Genomic DNA, 24,891 nt, shown 5'->3' with positions numbered 1-24,891 from the left:
TCACAATGCCTCCCTCCCACACAGGCGTCATAAGATGTGACCTGGAGCAAGCTGCTTCCTCTGGTGGGCCTCAGTTTCCTCATCTACGAAATGGGGATGAGACTATCCCCACACTACAGTGCTGCTGTGCAGATAAAACGAAGTGACTCAGGGAATGTGGCTACCACCTAGGAGACACAGTTCTCAGAGGCGACGGGATAGCACATACCACCAGTCCAGGGAAGAGGCTGTGCCCCATAGGATGTGTGAGCACTTGCCAGGGCTCTCGGGATCCCTGCAAAGGAAATGGATCCCTGCAAAGGAAATGGACTTCACCAAAGTCCTCACGGTACACCTGAGCTCCCCCAGGGCCCGGGCAGGGGTGAGCACCAGAAAGTGACCCTGGGGAGCATCAGTGGTGTCCCAGCTCCTGGTCGAAGCACTCCTCATCACCGGGGCAATCTTTCTTGGGGTGGGGGGTAGGTATTCCAAGTGTTACTGAAAGAAGAGGTGTGTCCAGCTGCTCACCGCTCAAAAGCCAATACCAGCCAGGTGGATGGAAAGGAAAGTGTGCTGTATTTCAGATGCCAGTAACTGGGGCTGGGGGAGGGAGGATGTCTGTCCAAAGGCTGACTCTCCCCGCCCCACCCCCACCACTGGCCTCCAGTGGGACATGAGCTTTTCTAGACAGATGGACGGGGCTACATGCAGAACCAGCAGCCAGCTCTGACAGTCATCTTCAGATTGGTCACTGGTGGTCTGACCAGCGTCATCTTGGTTGTTTTAGGTAAGTTAGTCTTCAGTTTCAGGGTCCATTTGTTCCCATTTCTTTGAGGCCAATTTTCAGAATTGTGGCAGCTTCTGTGGTGGGTGCAGTCTGGTCATCATGTAGTTAACTTCTCCACCTGGTGTTTCAGTATCTCTAAGACAGCTTGGCAATCCACTCCAGTACTCTTGCCTGGAAAATCCCATGGACGGAGATGCCTGGTAGGCTACAGCCCACAGGGTCGCAAAGAGTTGGACCTGACTGAGTGACTTCACTTTTCAAGACAGCTCTCAGGATGTGGCTCAGAATATTATCTATAGCTCTTGAGAAAGAACGAACGGTCCTTGACTATTCTTAATGACTACATCATTATTATTTGGTCTCCTTTGACCATTTTCCTTTGTTTCTGCATTTCTCATTTCTCTGATTAAACTTGTTTTTTGACTAAAGTTTTCCACGGACAGAGGCGGGCAGAGGACATGGAGGGTAAGGACCACAGGATCCAGCTCCGTTTCACAGGGACAGTGGTCTTGTTCTCTGCTGACAACTTTCCCTCCAGTTCTGGAAGCTCTTGCCATGCCCACAGAGATGCTGCAGTGCATGCCTGGCATAGACTCAGTTGTGGGCCCAGTAACAGTAATGACTGTACACAGATTTCTTCTGCATTTCCTGACCTGTATCAGCTGGGTGAGGGCGGAGTGGGAGTGGGGCCTCAGCTGACACATCTCGGGATTCCCCAGGTCCAGCAAGTGTGAATGACATGTCCAGCTCTGCCCCTTTTTATTTTTATTTTTTTTTTCTGCCCCTTTTTAACTGAAGGACTTTGGGACTTTAGCAAGTCACCTGACAACCTAGATTCCACTTCCTCCTGCAGAAAACACGGACAGTACCCCCAACCTACTCTCCCAGGGTGTATGAAGACAAGCCTGCTCACAGATGCCTAGGTCCCATAAGGGCCATTTATCTGAATACTTTGTTCCATTTTATAGGCATGGGGGGTTCCCGTTGTGCTGCATGCTAATCAGGTCCTTGTCATAATGATAAAGTCATCGTATCAACTAACAATGTTGTTGTTTAGTCCCTAAGTCACGTCTGACTCATTTGCAACCTCACAGACTGTAGCCCACCAGGCTCTTCATCCATGGGATTTCCCAGGCAAGAATACTGGAGCTGGTTGCCATTTCCTTCTCCAGGGGATCTTCCCAACCCAGGGATCAAACCCTGGTCTCCTGCAGTGACAGGCACATTTTTTTGTTTTTAACCACTGAGCCACCAGGGAAGTCCAATAACTAACAATAGTGGGCCTTTTTAAAAACAGGGAATCACAGATGAAGTTAGTTGCAAAGCAGAAAGAGACGGAGAGGTAGAGACCAAGTGTACGGTCGCTGCTGCTGCGTCGCTTCCGTCGTGTCCGACTCGGTGCGACCCCGTAGACGGCAGCCCACCAGGCTCCCCGGTCCCTGGGATTCTCCAATATCGGCTTCCCTGGTGGCCTAGTGGTTAGGATTCAGCACTTTCACGGCCCGGGTTCAATTCCTGGTCGGGGAACTGAGATTCCACAAGCCGCTTGCTCAGCAGAGCTAAAATAAAAAAAATAAAAAAAAACAGGCAAACAAAAACTTGCATTTTATGCCACCTGCACTCTTTCCCTACCACATCTCTCTCCAGACCCTGCCCCATCACCAGGGATAAACATCATCTTGAATTAGGTGTTTACCTGAATTCCACCTTTCTTTACCCTCTACCACCTATGTTGTTGTTTAATTACTAAGTCATGGCCAATATACATTTAGGGATACCACACGTGTATATATTCCTAAATCATACACAGCATCGTTCTGTGTGTTCTTATAATTCATGGAAATGATTTCATTCTGTCACTTGCTTTTTAGCTCAACATAATCTCTGTGAGATTTATCCATCCATCATTCTACTGATCGACACTGAGACTGTTTTCAGGTTTTTATCATTACAAACATTGCTCTAAACACAGAAGCAATCTTTATTATTTTAAAAACGAGAATGTATTAAGCTATATATTAAGCCTTTATTGGGCTTCCCCAGTGGTTCAGCAGTAAAGGCTCCACCTACAGTGCAGGAGGCATAAGAGATATGGTTTCAATCCTTGGGTTGGGACGATCCCCTGGAGGAAGGCATGGCAACCCACTCCAGTACTCATGCCTGGAGAATCCCATGAACAGAGGAGCCTGGTGGGCTACAGTCCACAGGGTGGCACAGAATCGGACACGACTGAAGTGCTTTAGCACAAGCCTTTATTATGTATTAGGCATTTTGCTGCTAAGTCACTTCAGTCGTATCCGACTCTGTGCGACCCCACAGACGGCAGCCCACCAGGCTTCACCATCCCTGGGATTCTCCAGGCAAGAACACTGGAGTGGGTTGCCATTTCCTTCTCCAATGCATGAAAGTGAAAAGTGAAAGGGAAGTTGCTCAGTCGTGTCCGACTATTGCATATTTAAACCACAAGTTTACCTACCCCGGGTGTTACTATCCTAATTTTACTAATGTGTTATTCTTGTCTTCTCCCTCCTTCACCCCAACCCAATCACTTCCAGGGGCCTGTGGACTCTGCTTCAGGAATCTGGATCAGATCCCTCCCTGAGTGACTACCACCATCACCAGTATTACTTCAACTTCAGACCTCAGGGCTTCCCTCATAGTTCAGATGGTAAAGAATCTGTCTCCAATATTGGAGACCTGGGTTCGATCCCTGGGTCGGGAAGATCCCTGGAGAAGGGAATGGCTACCCACTCAGAATTCTTGCCTGGAGAATCCCGTGGACAGAGGAGCCTGGTGGGCTACAGTCCATGGGGGTTCAAAAGAGCTGGACAGATGGAGTGACTAACACTTTCACTTTCAGACCCAGGAGCTTCCAGCTGGTTTCACTGATCCCCTCTGGTCTCCCCGACATCTGTATTCCACCAAGCTTCCTCTCCTACCAGGACACTATCCTGCTTAAAAGCCCAAACTACTCCTTTCTCCTGGCTCTTGGGATATAACATTCAATCCTCCTGGGAGCCTTCCAGAGACCCCTGATTGGTCCCACCTCTTCAGCCTTGTCTCCCAAGGTTGGCGCCCTGCACCGGGACCACACTGGTCTCCTTTCTGTCTTGCAAATGCACCCCGATCTCTCGGTCCTCAGGATCTTCACACTTGCGGTTCCTTCTGTGTGGGCCCTTTCCCCACAAATCCCCAGGCTAACTCTAAGTTACCTTCCCTCTGACACATTCACCCTAAGAGGATCAGGTCCCCTCTCCTCTACTGCTTTGGCAGCATTTACCAAAGGTGACTAAACAATTATTTGGGCAATTATTTGTCCAGTGTATACCTTTTTCTTGGTAGAATATAAGTTTTATGAAAGAAAGCACTTGAGCATCACCGCCGAAACCCCAGCGCCTAGCAGAGCCGGCGGATAGGATCGCTCAATTGGCGGCTTTTAAAAAATATATGTATGAATGGATGAAAGGATTTTGAACGAATTAATGTCCCCCATTCACAGATGTGGAAACGGAGAATAGGAGCACGCAAGGGACCGGCAACGACAATGTGGCGCCCAGAGGCTGATGCCCCTTTTCGCCCGCCCCTCACCGGGTCACCTCCAGGAAAGACCCTTAAAGCAACACGACCCCGCGCCCGGCCGCAGGTAGCCCTCTCGGCATCTGCCTGAACGGCGCCGCGCGGCGCACTCTGGGAAATGTAGTCTAGTTGTCTCCCCGATTCCGGGGTCCGCGACTTCCGCTTCCCGCGGGCACCAGCCTTGGGTCTGAGTTGCCGCACCGGGCGCGCTGGCCTTCGCTGTGTAGCGAGGTACTGTCTCCTTTAGTTGTGCGCTGCGGCTCCTTCCCGGGCGCAGCCGTTAGGGCAGAGGTGAGTTCCGTGCGGTCGCAGCCGTTAGGGCAGAGGCGGGAGTCGAACCTGGAGTGCCTCCTCTTGCTGGCCTCTCTTGCCGGTGAGGTCCAGGCCGCGCCTCAGAGCGAGTTCAGAGTCAAGGGTGGTAAACTGAGTCAGGTCTCAGGTTGTCAGCGTTGTTATTTCGGGCTACAGTGGATTAGCCCGGGACTTATGACTTCCCTGGTGGCTCACACGGTAAAACGTCTGTCCACAATGCGGGAGACCCGGGTTCGATCCCTGGATCGGGAGAATCCTCTGGAGAAGGAAATGGCTATCCACTCCAGTACTATTGCCTGGAAAATCCCATGGACAGAGGAGCCTGGTAGGCTACAGTCCATGGGGTCGCAAAGAGTCGGACACGACTGAGCGACTTCACTCACTCACTTACTTATGAACTGGAGTTCTGGAATGAAAAATTTGTGTTCCAGTCTCATTGCTATCACTTCACAACCATATTATCCTCCGTGGGCTCTATACCTAAAACTCGTGGAGCTTCAGGGTTATTATTATTTTTAACATGTAAAATAGAGATACAGCACCTTTGGCGTTAGTAACTTAGGAACAAACAGTGGAAATGGGTATTGCCCCGTGCTGAGAAATTGGTGGCCTTTATTATTCTTGTATCGGGGAGAAGAAGCAGGCAGGACAAGGAATTGGGGTTGGAAGTTGTTGGGGTCTTGAGGAGGGTGGGTCTTGACTCCGGAGGCCGTTGTCTCCCTGGCAGAGGGTAGGCAAAAGCACTTGACATCTCTTTCAGAGGCTTAGCCTGAACAACTTCGGCCTTTGGAAAAGAGAGTCTCCAGAGGCCACTTTGCTCCAAAGGTTACTTTTTTCTCCAAAGCAGTCTTCTCTGTCAGGGATAGGGAGGCGGGTTACCCTGGACCAGTTGGCAAAGGGTCTCTTCTTGACCAGACTCTACTTGGGCTCCTCTGAACTCTCTTCTCAGCTAGGCCCTGATTTCTGGGCTTCCGTGTTTATTTCTTCATTGTTTGCTTGTGGCCACTTTAGCCAGAACCACCCGCCTCCCCCAAATAAATTGGGTTCCTTATCCTTCAGCATCCTCCAGGTGATGTCTCATCATCATGACTTTCCTTCAGCAAGAAACCCTTCTTATTCCTTACGTTTCCTTTTACTAATTTTCCATCCACTACCACCCACCCCCCAACCTCAGTCCCAGCCCTGCACCTTGGCTGTAAGTTCCCACCTTTCCTTGTATTAGGAGTTGGACTTGATCTCTCTCTCCATTGTAGCATAATAGGGAAGAACCTTTGTAGTCTATTGCAGTCTAGAGATGCTAGACTGCATCTAGGGATGTTGCCTATAAGCTTAAATTATCCATAATGACCCATCTCTGGGAATGCTGCCTTCCAAGTAAGGAGCATTAAGCTCAAATAGCTTTGTTTAGGGCTTCCCAGGCAACTCAGTGGTTAAAGAATCCCCATGTCAATGCAGGAGATGCAAGAGAGGCTGGTTCAATCCCTGGGTCCAGAAGATTCCCCCGGAGGAGGAAATGGCAACCCACTGTAGTATTCTTGCCCGAAAAATCCCATGGACAGAGGAGCCTGGCTGGCTACAGTCCATGGGGTCACAGAGAGTTGGATATGACTGAGGACTAAGCACACAGGCACCTTTGTTTAGCTCACTAGAAATATCCTTACCAGACCCACGTGTGAATGACTGCAAGAAATTAACACATCCGCTCAGGAGGCTGACCAGAACCAGGAAATGTATGATTTTACACCCTCCCCTTTTTAGTATAAATGAAGCCTCAATTCTAACTAAGGCAAGGTGGTTATTCGGGACACAAGTCTGCCATGTTCTCAGTCTGCCAGCTTTTCGAATCAAGTTGCTGTTCTTGCCCCAACAATTCGCCTCAATTTATTGGCCATTTGTGTGGCGAGCAGTACAAGCTTGGACTCGGTAACAGCAGTGATCCCTAACAAGTGGCATCAATAATTTCTTTTCTTAGAAGTGGCTTAAGAAGCTCCATTCCTCAGCTGTGGCTCTCTGTGTGTTAGTCTCTCTCACAGACTGGCTTTCCTCTTTGTGGTTGGCTTCAGCCCGCAGCAGATTCTTGGAGGGAAGCTAGACATTTTACCTCTATTTCTCTTCCCTAGCTCTGGCCTCTTGCCCTTTTAAGGAAGCCTTTGGAAAAAATACTGAAGCCAAGGAGGTGCTGGCTTCCCTTCCTGAAGTGGAGGCCAGATGAATGAATGGTCCTTTGTCTGAATATTTTCTACCTAAAAGAGCAGCTGCATTGACTTTCTCTTCCCCCTGGTGTGTTTTTCTGCAAAGCAGTATCATCACCTGCATCATTTTTTTGTCTGTGTATAGACTTACTGGTGGCTCAGATGGCAAGGAATCTGCCTCCAATGCAGGAGACACAGGTTCAGTCCCTGGGTTGAAAAGATCCCCTGGAGAAGGGAATGTGGCTGCCCACTCCAGTATTCTTGCCTGGAGAATTCCATGAACAGAGGAGCCTGGCGGCCTACAGTCCATGGGGTTGCAGAGTTGGACATGACTGAGCGACTAACACACACAGGCATACCTTGCAGATACTGCCAGTTTGGTTCCAGACCACCGCAAAAAGAGGCTATCACCATAAAGTAAGTCATATAAATTTTTGGTTTTCCAGTGCATATAAAAGTCAGGTTTATATTATACTGTAGTCTATTAAGTATGCAATCAGTTCAGTTCAGTCGTTCAGTCGTGTCTGACTCTTTGTGACCATGAATCGTGGCACGCCAGGCCTCCCTGTCCATCACCAACTCCCAAAGTTCACTCAGACTCACGTCCATCGAGTTAGTGTTGCCATCCACAGCCATCTCATCCTCTGTCGTCCCCTTCTCCTCCTGCCCCCAATCCCTCCCAGCATCAGGGTCTTTTCCAATGAGTCAACTCTTTGCATAAGGTGGCCAAAGTACTGGAGTTTCAGCTTCAGCATCAGTCCTTCCAATGAACACCCAGGACTGATCTCCTTTAGGATTGACTGGTTGGATCTCCTTGCAGTCCAGGGGACTCTGAAGAGTCTTCTCCAACACCACAGTTCAAAAGCATCAATTCTTCGGCGCTCAGCTTTTTTCATAGTCCAACTCACATCCATACATGACCGCTGGAAAAACCATAGCCTTGACTAGATGGACCTTTGTTGGCAAAGTAATATCTCTGCTTTTGAATATGCTATCTAGGTTGGTCATAACTTTCCTTCCAAGGAGTAAGCGTCTTTTAATTTCGTGGCTGCAATCACCATCTGCAGTGATTTTGGAGCCCCCAAAAATAAAATCTGACACTGTTTCTACTGTTTCCCCATCTATTTGCCATGAAGTGATGGGACCAGATGCCATGATCTTCGTTTTCTGAATGTTGAGCTTTAGGCCAACTTTTTCACTCTCCTCTTTCACTTTTATCAAGAGGCTCTTTAGTTCTTCTTCACCTTTTGCCGTAAGGGTGGTGTCATCTGCATATCTGAGGTTATTGATATTTCTCCCAGCAATCTTGATTCCAGCTTGTGCTTCTTCCAGCCCAGCGTTTCTCGTGATGTACTCTGCATATAAGTATGCCATAGCGTATGTCTAAAAGATGTACATATCTTAATTTAGAAAAATATTGCTAAAAAATGCTACCATCATCTGACAATACAGGGTTTCCTTCACAACCCTTTTCCTTCCTTTCCTTTTACAAACCTTCAATTTGGAAAAAACATAATGTATGCAAAGCACAATAAAATGCAATAAAATGAAGTCTACCTATACATCTTTGTGCCAGAAACAGCCCAGAAATGTGTTAGTGGGTTTGGTTTATCTCACACAGGATTTAATCCCATTTTGAGTCTGCATTTAAACTTGTTAGTTTTCACCTAAAAATCCAAATATTTCGATTCTGGGAAGTGACCAAATTGGCAGGCAGTGTTGGGCCTGCGTCTCCCACTGCTTCCTGAGGCCTTGTATCTGCTCCATCTGTCACCCGGCACTGTTACGTTTCTTATAGAGGGAAATTCTCCACACTCAAGTCACTCTCACACACAGTAATACAGAAGAAAGCCCAAGAGGGACGTGTTTAAAGAAAAATGGGAGAGAGCACCTGTCTTTGTAGAAAGCAAGAATATTCCAGAATGTTTAGTATCTGTGTCAAAAACCCGTTTTTACCTTCCTCTCTGACCCTTGTGGGTATTTGAGCAGGTGACCCCAGGCCCAGAGTGGGTGATAGTCTGAGGGGGACTTTTGCCATTCCAGGGACTGGTGGTGTTTGTGGGTTCTGTGTGTTATGGACTGAACTGTGACCCCCAGAACTCACACTGCAGCCCTAACATGACTGTATCTGGAGACAGGGTCTATCAGTTCAGTTCAGTCACTCAGTCATGTCCGACTCTGCGACCCCATGAATCACAGCACGCCAGGCCTCCCTGTCCATCACCAACTCCCGGAGTTCACTCAGACTCACGTCCATCGAGTCAGTGATGCCATCCAGCCATCTCATCCTCTGTTGTCCCCTTCTCCTCCTGCCCCCAATCCCTCCCAGCATCAGAGTCTTTTCCAATGAGTCAACTCTTCACATGAGGTGGCCAAAGTACTGGAGTTTCAGCTTCAGCATCATTCCCTCCAAAGAAATCCCAGGGCTGATCTCCTTCAGAATGGACTGGTTGGATCTCCTTGCAGTCCAAGGGACTCTCAAGAGTCTTCTCCAACACCACAGTTCAAAAGCATCAATTCTTCGGCGCTCAGCCTTCACAGTCCAACTCTCACATCCATACATGACCACAGGAAAAACTATAGCCTTGACTAGACAGGGTCTATAGGAGGTAATTAATATGAAAAGAAGAGAGAGAGCACCTTTTCTTCCTACCAAGTGAGGGCACAGAGGAGGCACCATCCATGAGCCAAGAGGAGAGTCTTCACCAGGAACCGAATCTGCTGGCACCTTAATCTTGGACTTCCTGCCTCCAGAACTGTGAGATATAAATGTCTGTTGATTAAGCCCCCTGTCTCTGGTATTCTGTTATGGCAGCCCAGCAGATTCTAACACTGTGTTTTTCCCAAGAGAAGCATGTGAATCATCACCCTGTCCTGAGCCACAACTGAGCCGACCTTGAACAGGAGACTTTCCAGACTTGACTTTACATCTCCACGGGTGAGGATTTCCAAGCACGCCTGGTGGTCCTTGAGTCCCTTCCTCCAGACTCCAGCCTTTCTCCGTGAATCTGTATCCTTTGCATCCTTCATGCTTTGCATACCTGTTGTCACTCATCTGCTTCTTATTTAACTTGCTGACTTCAGGGAAAAGACACTTTCAAATGCTCGGTGGTTCGAGGTGTAAATGGTATCTCCTGCCTTCCTGTTACAGAGAAGGCAATGGCACCCCATTCCAGTACTCTTGCCTGGAAAATCCCATGGATGGAGGAGCTTGGAGGGCTGCAGTCCATGGGGGTCACTAAGAGTCAGACACAGCTGAAGCAACTTAGCAGCAGCAGCAGCCTCCCTGTTAACTGATGAATCCTCTTTTGTGTCTAAAATTTCACGATGGAACCAAAACACAGCCAGACTCCAAGGAGAGATTTCATAGTATTGCACAGCACACTCTTATTCTTCATCCTTCCTGTTAATGAAGATAATAACAAGACATTTGCTGTTCACTGAGTGCTCCTGTGTTTCAGTCTAGGGCAAAATATTTTAATGTATTCTGTCATTTAATTCTATTATAGTAAGTATTCTCTAAGAAATAGGTACCATTAACCCCCATTTATATTATTGTCAGAATTAAGGTGTTTTTTTTTTTTTTTTAATTTTTATTTATTTTTGGCTGTGCTGGGTCTTTGTTGCTGGGCACAGGTTTTCTCTAGTTGGGGCGAGCAAAGTTTACTCTTCATTGCAGCTCAAGGGATTCTCATCGCGGTGGTTTCTGGTACCAAGCACCAGCTCTAGGCACGTGGGTTTAGTGGTTGCAGCCCACAGGCTTAGTTGCCTCACGGCATGTGGAACCTTACCAGACCAGGTTTTGAACCTGTGTCCCCTGCATTGGCAGGCAAATTCTTAACCACTGGACCATCAGGGAAGTCCTGGAATCAAGTTGGTGATGAGGCTGGGCAACAGAGTTCAGTGTCTAAAGAACAGATTCCACCCACTTATTTATTTGATTTCTCAGCAAATAGTTACTGAGCCTCTACCATTAGTATATGCTAAGCAGATCTACTTAGTGTGTTGAGAAAACTAGAGGGGCCCTGCTTGGGCAGCTCAAAGGAGAATCTTGGGACAAGACTAGAGTCTTCCAAGAAATAGCTTGCATATGTACTCTGAGTCAAAGCTTCAATTACCTGGGTGGCATTCAAGTTTACCTTTACAAGAGTGTTCTAAGGAGCAGAGTCTGAAGCACACTTGCCCGAGTTTGTCTTGGCTCTTACACTTTCCTAGCTGTGTGGCCTTAGGCAGGGGTCTGCACCTCTCTGAGCCTCAGTTTACTTAACTAAAATGTGGGTCACAATGATGTTTACATGATTGTCATTGTGAGGATTTAAGTAAGTAAAAACATGAGCTCCATGGACTTAGGAAGTACTTAAAAAACCTTAGGTTTTATTGTTAGCTTGCAAAGGCCTTAGAAAAAGTATAACAAAACACCAATTACATATCAGTTTTGGAAAACTGTGGTTCTCTGATGACTATCTGATATAGTTGAATTATGGACTGTAGCCTGCCAGGCTCCTTTGTACATGAATTCTCCAGGTCAGAATACTGGAGTGGGTAGCCATCCCCTTCTCCAGGGGATCCTCCCAGCCCAGGGATTGACCCCAGGTCTCCCGCATTGCAGGTGAATTCTTTACTGTTTGAGCCACCAGGGAAGCCCAGGAATACTGCAGTGGGTATCCTATCCCTTCTCCAGTGGATCTTCCCAACCCAGGAATCAAACTGGGGTCTCCTGCATTGCATGCAGATTCTTTACCATCTGAGCTACCAGGGAAGCCCATAAAAAAACGCCCATCACGTATCAAGTTTTGAAAACTGTAGTTCTCTGACGACTCAGAGAATTCAGTAGGATTAGGTAAACTGTTTGACTTGTACTGAGTTGTTGGCCCTTAGTTATTTGGGCTTTGGGAAATTACTAGCACAGATGACTCAGACCCACAGAGAGATGGGTCACAGACCATCTCTTCCCAGCCATAATTAAGTCGTAGGAGTAAGTGTGAGCTGAACCAGTGCCCAGTATGTGACAATGGACTGTGTGCCACCTGTCGGAAGATGATCTCCCCCTGCCTTCAGAGAAGGGCGTGTGTACCTTTCACGTGTGTGTACCTCACGTGTTGTTGGCCTGCTTCCACGACTGTGAGGCTGCCATTTTATTTATTTATTTTTAATATCTATTTATTTATTCGGCTATGCTGGGTCTTAGGTGTGGCATGTGGGATCTAGTTCCCTCACCAGGAACTGAACCCAGGGCCCCTGCATTGGAAGGGCAGAGTCTTAGCCACTGGACTACAAGAGAAGTCCTATGGCTCGCATTTTAAATCGAACTATTTTGTAAACTCCATAAATGGTACGAAAACAAGCTACATTTATAAGTGTAAATAGTTATATGTGATTATAGATACATGTGCAGCAATAAATACTTTTCCTTTAGACTCTACATGGTGCTTGGCACTTTAATGAATTGTGAACCTCTTACAGGAACACCACAGCCCCAGGTATCTGAGATCCACAAATCTGGAGGCCTGCAAGCTTCATCCCAGTATGGTTGCAGGTCATGAGCTGGTGTTTATGGAGCATCTGTTACATGCTAGACATCATCAGAGGGCCTTTACAAGCTCAATCTCATCGAATCCCATCTGTCATCTCTCAGAAGCTGGAGCTATAACAATCCCCATTTTACAGATGAGGTAAAAGGTAAGGCTTACCCAGTTACTAAGTGGCAGAGCCAGGATCTGAAGCACTGGTTTGGGTGTATGTCAGTGTAGGTCCAAATTCATACTGGTGTACTGGTGTGCATTGGTTATGGAGTGAATGTGTATCCCCCTCAAAATAGATTTAAGAAAGAAATCCTGGGCAAAGTAGAAATGTATCCTTTAAAACTCTGTTGGCTGCAGTCACTGAAAACTGCCCAGAGAAGAGAGGACCAGGACTATGTCAGTCAGGCCGTGGTCACCACATGGACTTTGCTGACTTGTGTGTATCTGGCCCCGAGGAGATGATACAAGACACAAGGCCAGGGCCCCGCAGCTAAGCAGGAGGCCATTAGAAACTGGAAGGTGTGGGGCAACGTTGAGGATGGTGGTGTCCCCACCCGTCTGCCCCTCTAGACAGAGCCCAGCGTGTCTCTTCTGTTCTGTTCCTTTTCCCTGTTCTCTCTTCCTCCCCTGCTACATACCTCTGTGACTTGTTCAAATTTCCCCTTTCCACTCCCCGCTGAGGCTGACAGAATGGCAGGCTGCTTGTGCTCAGCCTGAGTGCCAGTGCTCTGGACCGCCCCACACCTTGGTTTTGGTTCCCTCCAAGAGCCTGGCTTTCCTGACCAGCAGTCCAAGATTGTAAGGGGAAAATGCAGCACATGTGGTCCTGCCTTGCTTGAAGCCCCACCACGAGGCTGCCCTGAATCTGGTGTCTTCCCTTAAAGAGGCGTCCCACTATGCAGGGGTGGTCCCCAGAAGCCAGGGGGTGGGCAGCCCAGCATCTTGTTCTGCCTGCGTGCTCACAAGAAAAAATGGATGTTGGTTGTAGCGGGGGAAGTGGAACGTGAGCGAAAATGGAAAATGCGAGAATGAAGTGGATGGAAAGAAGGAAGCCAGTGGAAGGTGCTAGGCCTGGGGATGCCAGTGCTGAAGGACTCAGGGTCGTCTGGTGGTTAGTCAATGATTTTATGGAGCTCTTACTACTCACCGCCAGGCACGCAAGCCTCACCGTGATCCTCTACCTGCTCAGAGCTCCCTATCTGCCTACACTTCCCTCCTCCAAGCTCCACAGGGACACAGGTGACTGTCCAGTTCACCTCCTGTTCATGGTGCCTGCAGAGCAGAGCCCAATAAATACATATTTGTTGATCAAATTAACAAATGAAGAAATAAGCAGTTGATAACCAAGATGCACCAAACAAGTAATTTTGTCAGTCTTCATCTTCCAGCCTCTAAAATTGGGGTTGAACTAAGATACCTGAATTCCAGCCTCACCCCAGCTCTGCACCTACTGGTTGTGTCTTTGGGCAGGTCACTGACCCTCTGCACCTGTGTGTGTTGTTGCTGTTTAGTTGCTAAGTTGGCTAAGTTGTGTCCAACTCTTTGGCGACCCCATGGACTGTAGCCCTCCAGGCTCCTCTGTCTGGGTTTTCCCAGGCAAGAATATTGGAGTGGGTTCCCATTTTCTCCTCCAGGGGATCTTCCCCACCCAGGGATCAAACCCAGGTCCCCTGCATTGCAGCAGGTTCTTTACCGTTCTTGCCACCAGGGAAGCCCTGCACCTCTGTTTACTGACCTTATAAAACAGGGATAATAAAACCACCTTTGTTTCAAAGAGGAACCGATTTAATAATTACAAAGCATTTAGAACAGAGCCTGGCATATACATTGTACTGTGTAAGTAAAACAGTAAATTTCCAGGGTCCCCTCCACCTCGAGACTTTCTCAGGTCGGGGGCAGTGGTAGAACGAAAGCTGGGAGGATGGCCAAGTAGGTGGGTAGCCTCTGGAGCACTCACACATGCGCACTGAAGGTGCAGGGCTGTTACCGCCTACAATGCCTACTGGAGTGGATAGCCTATCCCTTCTCCAGTGGACCCAGGAACCGGGGTTCCCTGCACTGCAGGCGGATTCTTGACCAGCTGAGCTACCAGGGAAGCCCACAGCGCCTCGCAGGACCATTCTAACCCAGGGCGTGGCTTAACCGGGGGAGGACTACATTACCCACAGTGCATCCCGCCGGGCCTCAGTTCAGATCAGTCGTCTCCGACTCTGCGACCCCCCGTGGACCGCCGACCGCCAGGTTTCTCTGAACTGAGCGGGTCCCACCTCGCGGAGCAGAGTCGCTACGTAGTTCGTTTCTTTGCGTGAAAGTCGGTTCAGCCAATAGTGAAAGGGCTGCGTTACCGAAAATGCCTCCCTTTGGCCCGCCCTCCAAGACCCATTCCCATTCAACAGCGAGCTGGAACGAGCGAGGACTACGTTACCCATAATGCTTCCCGTGGCCGCCCCTCGCGGCCTTGCTCTCCAGCTCGACGCGCGGCTCAGCCAATGGTCGCTTCTGAGCGTCCGGGTCTGTGATGCACGGATGCTGGTCCTAGTTTCTGGACCGCCTAGACCTCCGTACCCACTGTTCCACTCCGGTTCCACCCCGCAGCACCGGCTCGCCGCGAGCTCCCCACGAGTCGCAGCGCTGTCGGTGAGTGCGGACGCAGGGTCCCCGCTCGAGCTTCTCTGTCCGCGGCGCTTGATGGAGCGTGGTTCGTGTTCGGCCTCTGTCCTAGCTGTCCCTCTTGCTGAAGGGGCGAGACGGGAAAGCGGGTCGGCCAGGGAGCCCTGACCCTGTCAAGACACTGGAGGGAGAGGGGCTGTGGTGGGGCTCGTGGAGCCCGAAATCCGGGTTCAGGTTGGGATACAATCTAAGCCCGCCTGGGCAGAGAGGTCCCAGATTCTCATTACATTTTCAAAGGACCTCGTCCAAAAATGGCAAACTGTGAAAATGAAAACTCAGCGTTTCTCGAATTCTGACCACGTTGCAGACTCTGTTAAAGAAAACCCTTTTAAAACATCCTGTTTAGTCCTCTCAGCAACCTCCTCTTTCACTTGAAGAACTGAGACCCAGAGATTAAGAAATTCTCCTGGGAATTATGGGGTTAGTAGTGAAGACAGGTTGATCTACTTTAACTTTTTCTTTTGCCAATAAGGGGGAGTTGGCCTTGGGGCCAGGGCAGGGGCTTATGGGCGCAGACGCTTATCCAACCTCTGTGCTGCACCCCATATGAGTTTAACTGTCTCTCCACAGAGACCTGAAAACATCTTTCCCAGTGTCTGGCCAGAGGTGCAGGGAGAGACAGGCGTTATCTCCAGGCCGGAGAAAGGGCAAGGGCTGCCAGGAGCAATGGCGACCTCTCCCGGCCCCCAGCCTCTGGCTCCCCTGGAGCAGGATGAGGGTGATATCCTCGTTGTCAAAGTGGAGGACGACTGCTGCTGGGAAGAGGAGCCCTCCCTGGAGGCGGAAGACCCTAGCCCTGAAACCTTTCGCCAGCTCTTCCGGCTGTTCTGCTACCAGGAGGTGGCGGGACCTCGGGAGGCCCTGAGCCGCCTCTGGGAGCTCTGCTGCCGCTGGCTGAGGCCCGAGCTGCGCACCAAGGAGCAGATCCTGGAGCTGCTGGTTCTGGAGCAGTTCCTGACGGTGCTGCCGGGGGAGATCCAGGCCCGGGTGCGGGAGCAGCAGCCAGAGAGTGGTGAGGAGGCCGTGGTCCTCGTGGAAGGGCTGCAGCGGGAGCCCAGGAAGCAGAGGCCGCGGGTGAGGTGGGGGGCATTTGGGCCCTGAGGTGAGGAATTGGGGCCCTGCTCCTGAGGTCTGCATTTGTAGGTTCCATGGGCTCTGGGCTGACACTGAAGAAGGTAGCTGCAGTTTCCCAGCCGTGGCTAGTGTGCATGCATCTGTTGTTTCACCACTGTTGTCCCAGTCGCCCTTTCTGAGCTATATGGTTTGGTTCCTTAACACCATCCCAACATACACAGGTTTTGATGGGAGGGAGGCTGGAGGCCTTTTAAGGCTGGACCTTGAGAGTTGAAAAGATTCCCAAACGGGGAAGAGCCCTGGGAAGAAAGACCAGGTGCTGATGGGTGCCCTGGTTGGAGCCCCAGTGTCTCCAGAGCCATACCATTCAATACAGTAGCCACCATGTGTGGTTTTTCTCATAGTTAAATAAAATGGAAAATAAATTCGTAGGTTGTACTTTACCACCTTCCAGAGGCTCAGTCGTCACATGTGGCCAAGTGCTACTTGCTGGACAAGGATAGCACAGATATGGGGCACTTCCATCATCATGGAACATTCTCCAGAGAGCACCACTCTTGAGCACTCTCCTCCTCCTCAGCAAATTTGGGGAGTAGTGGGGAGTCTCTTACAAATCTCTTCTGCTTGGGTCAGATTGATTCCTTCTGACTAGATACTTGGCAGACTCCGCAGGTCACCTTCTTCCCGTGGCAGTGCCATTGGCTGCACACTGCTGTTCTTTTGCATCTGTCAAAAGAGAGCAGCACCCACCCCACCACCAAAAAAAAAAAACAAACCCTGACCACAAGGTGAGTCGAATGCAATAAGCAAATCCTGCCTTGAGATGGCCAACAGGAATCCAGGAGCCCTTCTCAGACCCCTGGCAGCCTGGGCACCTGGGGTCCCTGGCACGGGCTTTCCTCTGCCACTGTGCGCCGTCACCTCCGGGTGACAGAGCTGTGAAATGTTAAGCCTGGGACAGGGTCCCTGGTGCTGGTTTCACAGTTCCCCAGGGACATCTCTTGTCCTTGGTACAGTTACGGAGGTCAGTGCACTCTGAGACCCAAGTTCGTCTGATTCACCTTCCTTGGAATTAGGAGGTAGATGGTTCCAGAGGGCTTGGAGATGACCTTAAGAAGTGGAACAAGTGCAGTAATTCAGACTTCCAAGACGAAAGCTGGTTAGGGGCTTCCTGGCTCAGTCCTTTCAGGAACACTCACGGAAGGGAGGAAGGGTGAGAGTGTGCTACGGTGTGATGGAGCGAGATGCAGAGTTTCAGGAGTGGAGCAGGCCTCCCCTTCCCCAGCTTGGAAGCCTGACCTCTTCCTGGGTCACTGGCCTTCTCCCTGGGGGCTGGCTGAAGGGCAGCACATGGATGGTTGCAGAGGCCGTCAGACTGAACAAGGCGGCCCAGTGATGAGGCAGAGCCTGGGACCAGGGTGCCCACGATGAAGGGTGGGGCACCTGTGGGCACCCCCAGCCTCCTGGGAGCTGGTGGGCAGATCTCTGTCTGTTGTAGGATCCAGAGTTACTCCCTAATGACGCGCTGTCCCATGGGACAGAGGAGTGGTTCTCAAAACACCAGGTGGAAGCCCAGCCAGAGGAGCTGTCCCTGGGGGAAGGGGCTCAGCACTCCAGCCAGCCGCCCCTAGCCCAGCTGAGCCACAGGCCAAGAGGAGGCCCCTCGCTCTGGCCAAACAGGGGTGAGTAGCTGCCCCTCTCGAGGAAAGTGTAGCCTTGCACCCAGGAAGGGAAAGGGGAAGGACTGTGGCTGGTCAGACCTGCGTGCCTGTGGGCTGGGCGGGCTCCCTACAGGTGAGTGTCCATGAGGGGTGGCTGGACCTGTCCCGCCTTCGCTGCTGTGGCCACGGGTGGGTGACTCTGTACTCTCTCCCCAGGCCCTGCAGCTTCACAGCATCAGGAGACAGCAGCCCTGGCCACATCCTTCCTTTCAGCCTGGTCCCAGGTGAACAGCTTCCCACTCGGCAGCATCCCCATGCATCCCACGCCCTTGTTACAGGCACGCTTCTCTCAAGTGGTCAGGTCTGTGGGTTTTTGAGGCAGACTTTCACCCCCTGGGAAGTCTTACCTGCTCTCAGATGCCACCTGAATATCAGGTTTGTGCTGGAGGATTCTGCGGTCCCAGTGGTAAGCTTGGGCAACCGCTTCAAACCAGCTGTATTTTAAAATCTCCTAGGATCAGGGTAAAATTAGAGAATTTTCCCCCAGACCTGGCCTGACATCCTAATCTCCTTTGTTTCAGTAACAGCTCTGTTGAGATATAATTCACATACCATGCAATTTACCCATTTAAAGTATACAGTGTTTAGTATATTTACACAATCACATTTTAGAACATTTTAATCACCTCCCCAAAATACCCCCCACCCATTAGCAGTCACTCTCCATTTCCTCTCCCTTAGCCCCTGGCAGCCCCCAGTCTCTCTGTGCATTTGCCTCTTCTGGATGTTGTTTGCTTGGGTGTTAATTGTGCTTCCAGGTAACTCTGGTGCTAGACTTGGGTACCACTGGCCTAGAGGCATCCTGAAGTCCCCAGGTCACCCCATTCAGGTCTTGGGGCTGGCTTGAGCTGAGGCAGGGCGGGCTAACTTGTGAACCTGAATAGTGTCAGCTCCAGTGGGTGAGATCTCAGCAGACGCAGCTGCTCCCCGCAGCATGTCTGTTCATGGTCCCTGGCCCTGCGGCATTGGCACGGAGCTTAGTGGTGACAGTGTCCTGAAAAGCAGGGTCCAGCCGTGCCTGAGCTGAGCTTCGGAGGAGGGAGTGGATAACAGCATGCAGAAAGGGAAAGGGTGGGAAGGGAAAAAGGCGGGGGAAGCAGGACCTTCCATCATCACACGAGAGGAGGAGACGGGCGAGCCCACCAGGCTGGCCCCGCCTGCAGGAGCAGGGGCATTGACTCAGCAAGCTGCGTTCCCGCAGGTGCCGGTGACCTTGGAGGACGTGGCGGTGTACCTGTCCCAGGAGGAGTGGGGCTGCCTGGACCTGGCTCAGCAGGACCACAGCTGCGACGTGCTGCTGGAGGATGCAGGTGCCGTGGGGAGACCCTGTCAGACACCGCGCTGTGTCCCAGAGTGGGCAAGTCTCTGGGAGGGTGCCGCTTCCTTTGGGCTTATTGGGGGTGTGTGTTGGTCTCCAGAACCCGAGGCCCCTGGCCACCTCCCTGTTCAGCACTTTCCCTGGCTCCCGCCACCTTTAGGAGCTGCTCTGGCAGTTCTCAAACTTTAGTGGCCTGAAGAATCCCTGGAGAGGCTGTGAACAGTAGGGACTCGTGGGCCTTGTGCCCAGGGGATGGCTGTGTGAGTCAGGGCTGCTCCCTGGCGAGTCTGCTAAGCAGCCGCTGCATGCAGCCTGCACTGCCAGGGCCACCAGGTGTCCTGTTGGTGCCCCGCCTGCATCGAGGGCAGCGTGGCGCTTGCCCCGTCTCAGGCAGATGCCCAGAGCCGCCCTGGGTGCCTTCTTTTCCTCTTCCACCACACGGCTTGTCCAGTGTCAGTTCAGCCTCTGTGCCACCCTTGGCCCCTGTGGGCAGGGCTTCTCTTGACCAGGCTCTGGCTGTCCACGGCCTTTCCTCCCCACCCCATGCTGTCCCTTCTCAGCTGCCCTGCTGCTCTTGACACTTGTTTTCTTCCTGAGATGTTTTCTAAAGGAGTTGAGACCCTGCTTTGTATCAGTTGGAGTTCTCCAGAGAGAAAGAACTATTAGGATGTGTGTGTACGGAGAGATTTATTTTAAGGAATTGGCTCTCATGATTGTGGTGGCTGGCAAGTCTGAAATTTGTACAGCAAGCCAGCTGGCTGGAAACCCAGGTAGGACTTCTAGGCTGCCATCTGGAGGCAGAATTTCTTCTCCAGGAAACCTCAGGTTTTGCTCTTAAGGCCTTCAGCTGATTTGGTGAGGCTCACCCTCAGTGTGGAGGGTAATCTGCTCTATTTGTAGTCATCTGATTATAGATACTAATTACGTCTACAAAATAATCTCCATAGCAACATCTAGACTGGTATTTAGGGACATCTAGACTGGTATTTAGGGAATTCTCTGGTGGCCAATGTGGTTAGGGCTCTGTGCTTTCACTGCCAACAGTCCCTGGTTGGGGAACTAAGATCCTCCAAGCCCCATGGCCAGGAAAAAAAAAAGCTTGCTAGCTTGCTATATAACCAGACGGTGACACCATAGCCTGGCTGGGTTGGCACAGAAAGTTAATGATCAAATACTTTCATTTATATCCTCACTTTTCCCAAACTAACTGTGTACACAACGAGTAGAGATGAAACTTGTCCATTGCCGAGAACGCTGGCCTGCTGGGTGTGCAGCTTGCTGCCCCACCTCTCTCTGCCTCTGTGGTGTCTGCCTCCTGCGTGTTTTGTAACTCTTGGCCGTTTCCCCTCGGTTATGGTGACACCCTGACACCTCAGGGCACCTGGTTTCCCTCCCAGAGTCAGGGAGAGCCGTTGGCCGTGTTTCCTCACTCACTTCCTCCTCTCCGAGCAGCTAGTCTGCACAGAAGCAGAGCGCCTCCCTGTCTTTCAAGGTATTGAGCTTGTCCTCAGGTCACCCCTGACACCCCTTTGCCCTCACGAGGAGGAGGTTGTTGCAGTCCCATGTTCCGTCCCGGCCACACTCACATCCTCTCTTCTCTTTCTCCACGAGCAGGACTCCCCACGCCCGGGCCCTGTCTGACTGCCCTGCAGGGGCAAGGAGAAGACCCGCGGGACTCAGCTCAAGCAGCCTCGGGGCCAAGGGAGGTCTCTGGTGGAGCCAGTTCAGGTAAGGCATCTGCGAGGAGATGGGATCCCAGATGAAAATCTCCCTTCTCCTGGGCTGAGACCTTGGTGACTGTGTCTGTGGGCTTTAAGCTCAAGGGCTTAGAGCAAGTGTTGGCAGGCTTTTTCCAAAAAGGGCCAGAGTGAACAGGTTTTAGGGACCATGCAGTCTCCCTTGCAGTCGATGCCTCAGCTCCACCGTCCTGGTGCAAAAGCAGCCACAGATGGTACAAAAAGACACGGGCATGTGTGTGAAACTTCCCTTGCAAAGACTGACTGAGCCCCGCCTGAAGGGAAGGCGAGGGGAGACAGGGGCTTTAGGGGCTCGAGAGGCACGCCCTCAGGGTCGCAGGAGAGAGTCCTACCAGCTCAGCTGGGACAGTGTGCTGCACGCAGGTGCGACGGGGAGCCTGGTCCCGGGGAAGACATGAGGGGCCGAGTGTCGCCCGGCCAGCAGAGCTCACTCTCCGGGGCCTACACTGTGGGTGGAATTGCAGTCATATGGTCACTTGGTGTGACCATCTGAGGAGCTGCCAGACTCAGTTCTCTGTAAAAGCTCTCCCCAAAGGCCAGGGCTGTGGCTCTGTCATGTCTCAGTTGTACAGACAAGGTGAACGTGAGCTCCAGCCCACGCTTGGCTTCCCCGATGAGCCATTGTGGAAACAGGAGGGGCCCAGGTGGGGGTTCGGGGGGTGGATGTTTCTCGGGGGGCCTATCCCTCCCCTGTTGAGTCATGGGCTTCCACATCCTCAAGTGTGGATGGGACCGTCACAGCCCCATCTCACAGGCCTTGATGAGTTACTGTGTGCTTCTGAGTGTCTGCCCGTGATTTTAGTTCCTGGAATCAAGCTCTGAGTGTTGTGTGCCCGAGGAAGGTGTGGAAGGGCACTTGAAGGCACTGCTATCATCTGCCTCACATGGGCCGCCCCGCCCCTGCCCGCCTTCTCCAAGCGTCCCTGTCCCTCCTCCCCTCCCCATGGAGCCCTCAGCCACTGTGCTCTCTCTGTCTCAGAGCGTGGGAGGCGATTGGAGGATGGCGAGGACTCTGGGGAGGACGCCTCGCTGAGCACAGCATGGGCCCAGGCACTCCCAGATCTGGGTCCGGGGCCCGGCCAGGCCAGACCCCAGCGGCCTCAGGACAGAGTGGGGCTCCTCGGGGTCCGGAAGCCACACACGTGCCCCGAGTGTGGCAAGGCCTTCCGCAAGACGTCGCACCTGACCAAGCACCAGCGCACGCACACAGGCGAGCGGCCCTACCAGTGCCAGGTGTGTGGGAAGCGCTTCGGCGACCGGTCCAACTGCAGCACGCACCAGCGGGTGCACACGGGCGAGAAGCCCTACGCCTGCGCCGAGTGCGGCAAGCGCTTCAGCCAGAGCTCCAGCCTGGTCATCCACCGCAGGACGCACACGGGCGAGCGGCCCTACCAGTGCCAGCTGTGCGGGAAGCGCTTCAACAACAGCTCGCACTTCAGCGCACACCGCAGGACACACACGGGCGAGAAGCCCCACACCTGCCCAGCCTGCGGTAGGGGCTTCCGCCGGGGCACTGACCTCCGCAAGCACCAGCGCACACATGGTGGGGAGCAGCCGCCACGCAGACCCCCAGGGCTCCAGGACACGCCCGGGGCCTGGGCCTGATCATTCGGGGAGCTGCAGGGTCGTTTCATTCCCGGAGTCCATCTCCGGGCGTCTTCAGACTCTGTTCCCGTGGCCCCAATGTGAGCAGGAAGCCGCTGCAGGTGGATCAGGGTCCGGGGCTGCCATGAAGAACACACACGGGGGAGCACCTAACGGCAGCAGGAATTCTCAGGTCAGGGGCCAGAGTCTGAATTCAAGGTGCCTGCGGGCTGCTCCTTCAGGAGGCTTGGGTGGGGTCCGTCTGCGCTCTCCTCCGGGCTTATGGCCACAGGGCTCTGCCACCACCTCCCTATCCCCTTCTGCGTGTCTCCACATGTGCTCCTGTCTTATAAGGGCGCTGTCATTGGATTTAGGGCACACTCAGTCCAGAACGACCTGATCTTAGCTCTTTACATCTACAAGGACCTGTTTCCAAGTGGGGTCCCCGCTAAGGCTCTGACTGTTAACTTGGGGGACACCCTTCAGCCCACTTGGGAGGAAGCCTTGGTGGCTGTGGCCTCTTGCAGCTTTACGTGTCCCCGTCCTCCAAGGGTTTCTCTTTCCTTCCAACCTCGCCACGCTTGCCAGGTGTAGCCCATGGGGGTTCTCCAGCATCACAGTGGTTGGGGGTTCCCCTCACAGATCCATGGCTGTTCTGTTGGATCCACGGCTGTTCTATTGGATGGGCGGCTGATGCGGGAATGCTTCCCTGAGGACCCTTCCTTCTAACCTCCCCTGCTTGCCGGGCAGTCTGGGGGTTTCCCCAGGAGAGGTGCCAGGGCTGCTGTTGTCCGGCCCAGGTGGCCATGTCCCAGGATGCAGGCTGGCCTTGGTTGTGCCACTTTGTCTTTCTGATGTGGTCATGCCTCTGATCGGTTCCCATCTGTGGCCTCACGCATGGCTGAGTGGCTCAATAAGAGGCCTTATTTGCTGTTGTCATGAGTGAAGTGGTGGGGCAGCTCTGAAACCGCTGGGTTTCAGGATGTCCCATCCAATCACTAGACATACTGTTATTTTTCCACACACCCCACACACCCCGGGGGTGTGAGCTGCTCTCCTCTGTTCCCTTAATAAACAGCGTCTGTCAGTTGTCCTGGCACCTGGGCTCTGTCCTGCATGTTCACTGGGGCCACCCAGTTGAGGGATGGCTTCTCCCTTCTGGGCCAGCTTGTGGGGCACGTAGCGTCCACTCAGATCCAGCCACGTCAGTGTCGCCAACGGCCCACCCACCTGCCCCTCACAGACTCACTTCTCACATCCCGTCTGCTGCTGGAGGTAGCTGCCCTCTGCCAGGCCTGAGAGCTGGGCCAGTCCAGTGCCTGTTCCCTGACGTTCTCTGTCCTGTAACAGGACTTCACGTTCTAGATGGAGACTCAGACCTGGGAGCTTGAAGCACCTTGTCCAAGGGGCAGGGCCCACTCTCGGCCCTCACCCTCCTGGCCTGCTGCTTCAGCAGTTAGCAGAGTTGAACCTGGGACAAAGATTTTGTTTTCTGTCACTGTTATGGAAACATCTTGAGTGAACTTACTGCCATTGAAAAGGGTAGAGAGAGTAGGGGAAATGGAATTTTAAAAACAGCCATTGCAGGACTTCCCTGGAAGTCTAGTGGTTAAGACTGCATGCTTTCACTGCAGGGGGCACAGGTTTGATCCCTGGTTGGGGAACCAAGATTCTGCTTGCTGCACAGTCTGGCCTTCTGCCTCCACCCCCACCCCCGCCCCAGTAGTTCTTGCTCTTGAGAACTAGTGACTGGTGGAGGCTGTGTGCCCAGTGCCTGAGCTATGACCGTGCTCTGTGCGCCTTGGAGTGGAGGGTGGGGGCCTCCGCAGCGAGGAGAGGGCCTGGGGGCCCCCGGTGATAGTAGGCTGGCTCCAGTCCCTGCAGGACAGGCTCACCGAGGCCTCGTGTGGCCTCGGAAGCCAGCTCACATCTGACTTGTAATAAAAATGCTCCTTGTTGTCAAGAATGGGGGCTGCGGTGAGGCCCCCGTGGCAAGATCAAGTGGAGTCTGTGGCCCCAATCTTGGCTGCCTGTGGCTGGGCAGGGCCTGCTCTATCTTATGGGGGGCTGGGTGGGAAGGGGGCCCTTGCCCACCCTCAGGGCCTGGCAGCCAGTGGTGACCCCAGCTGAACGCTGGAACACATGCCCAGAGGCCAAGGGTTGTGCTGGGCTGCCTGAAGCCTTGGCACAGGGGGTCCAAGCTGACCACTCTGCTCTTCCCATGGGGCAGACAGGGCGGAGGGGCGCTGAGACCTTGAAAACAAGTTGGAGTCAGAACAGAGTTGTCACAGAGTAGGGCTTCAGCCTGTTGGGAGCAGCTGGGCCAAGAACTGACAAAAGGACTGAAAATTGGTGGCGGTCGGGAATAACGCTAGGAAAGGGTTGGTGAGGGAGACGGC

The 24,891-nt window shown here is 52.2% G+C and overlaps 1 protein-coding gene and 1 long non-coding RNA gene across 2 annotated transcripts; one reads left to right on the top strand and one right to left on the bottom strand.

The window, feature by feature from the left end:
* Positions 1 to 536: 536 nt before the first annotated feature.
* Positions 537 to 14,616, bottom strand: LOC132343895 (uncharacterized). The gene is made up of 2 exons (XR_009492921.1): positions 14,531 to 14,616; positions 537 to 2,325 (listed from the first exon to the last, which is right to left on the bottom strand). It is a non-coding gene; the product is annotated as an uncharacterized lncRNA (long non-coding RNA).
* Positions 4,492 to 23,587, top strand: ZNF500 (zinc finger protein 500). The gene is made up of 8 exons (NM_001435040.1): positions 4,492 to 4,633; positions 12,310 to 12,525; positions 15,609 to 16,112; positions 17,611 to 17,794; positions 17,990 to 18,057; positions 19,035 to 19,143; positions 20,766 to 20,879; positions 21,888 to 23,587. Exons 3-8 carry the CDS (start codon positions 15,705 to 15,707, stop codon positions 22,511 to 22,513), a joined length of 1,509 nt encoding a protein of 502 aa, NP_001421969.1. The 5' UTR covers positions 4,492 to 4,633; positions 12,310 to 12,525; positions 15,609 to 15,704; the 3' UTR covers positions 22,514 to 23,587.
* Positions 23,588 to 24,891: the final 1,304 nt, after the last annotated feature.

The sequence above is a fragment of the Bos taurus genome, chromosome 25 (genome assembly GCF_002263795.3).
Source record: "Bos taurus isolate L1 Dominette 01449 registration number 42190680 breed Hereford chromosome 25, ARS-UCD2.0, whole genome shotgun sequence".
NCBI lineage: Eukaryota > Metazoa > Chordata > Mammalia > Artiodactyla > Bovidae > Bos > Bos taurus.
The sequence above is the reverse complement of the archived record's forward strand: the minus strand, read 5'-3'. Positions and strand labels throughout refer to the sequence as shown.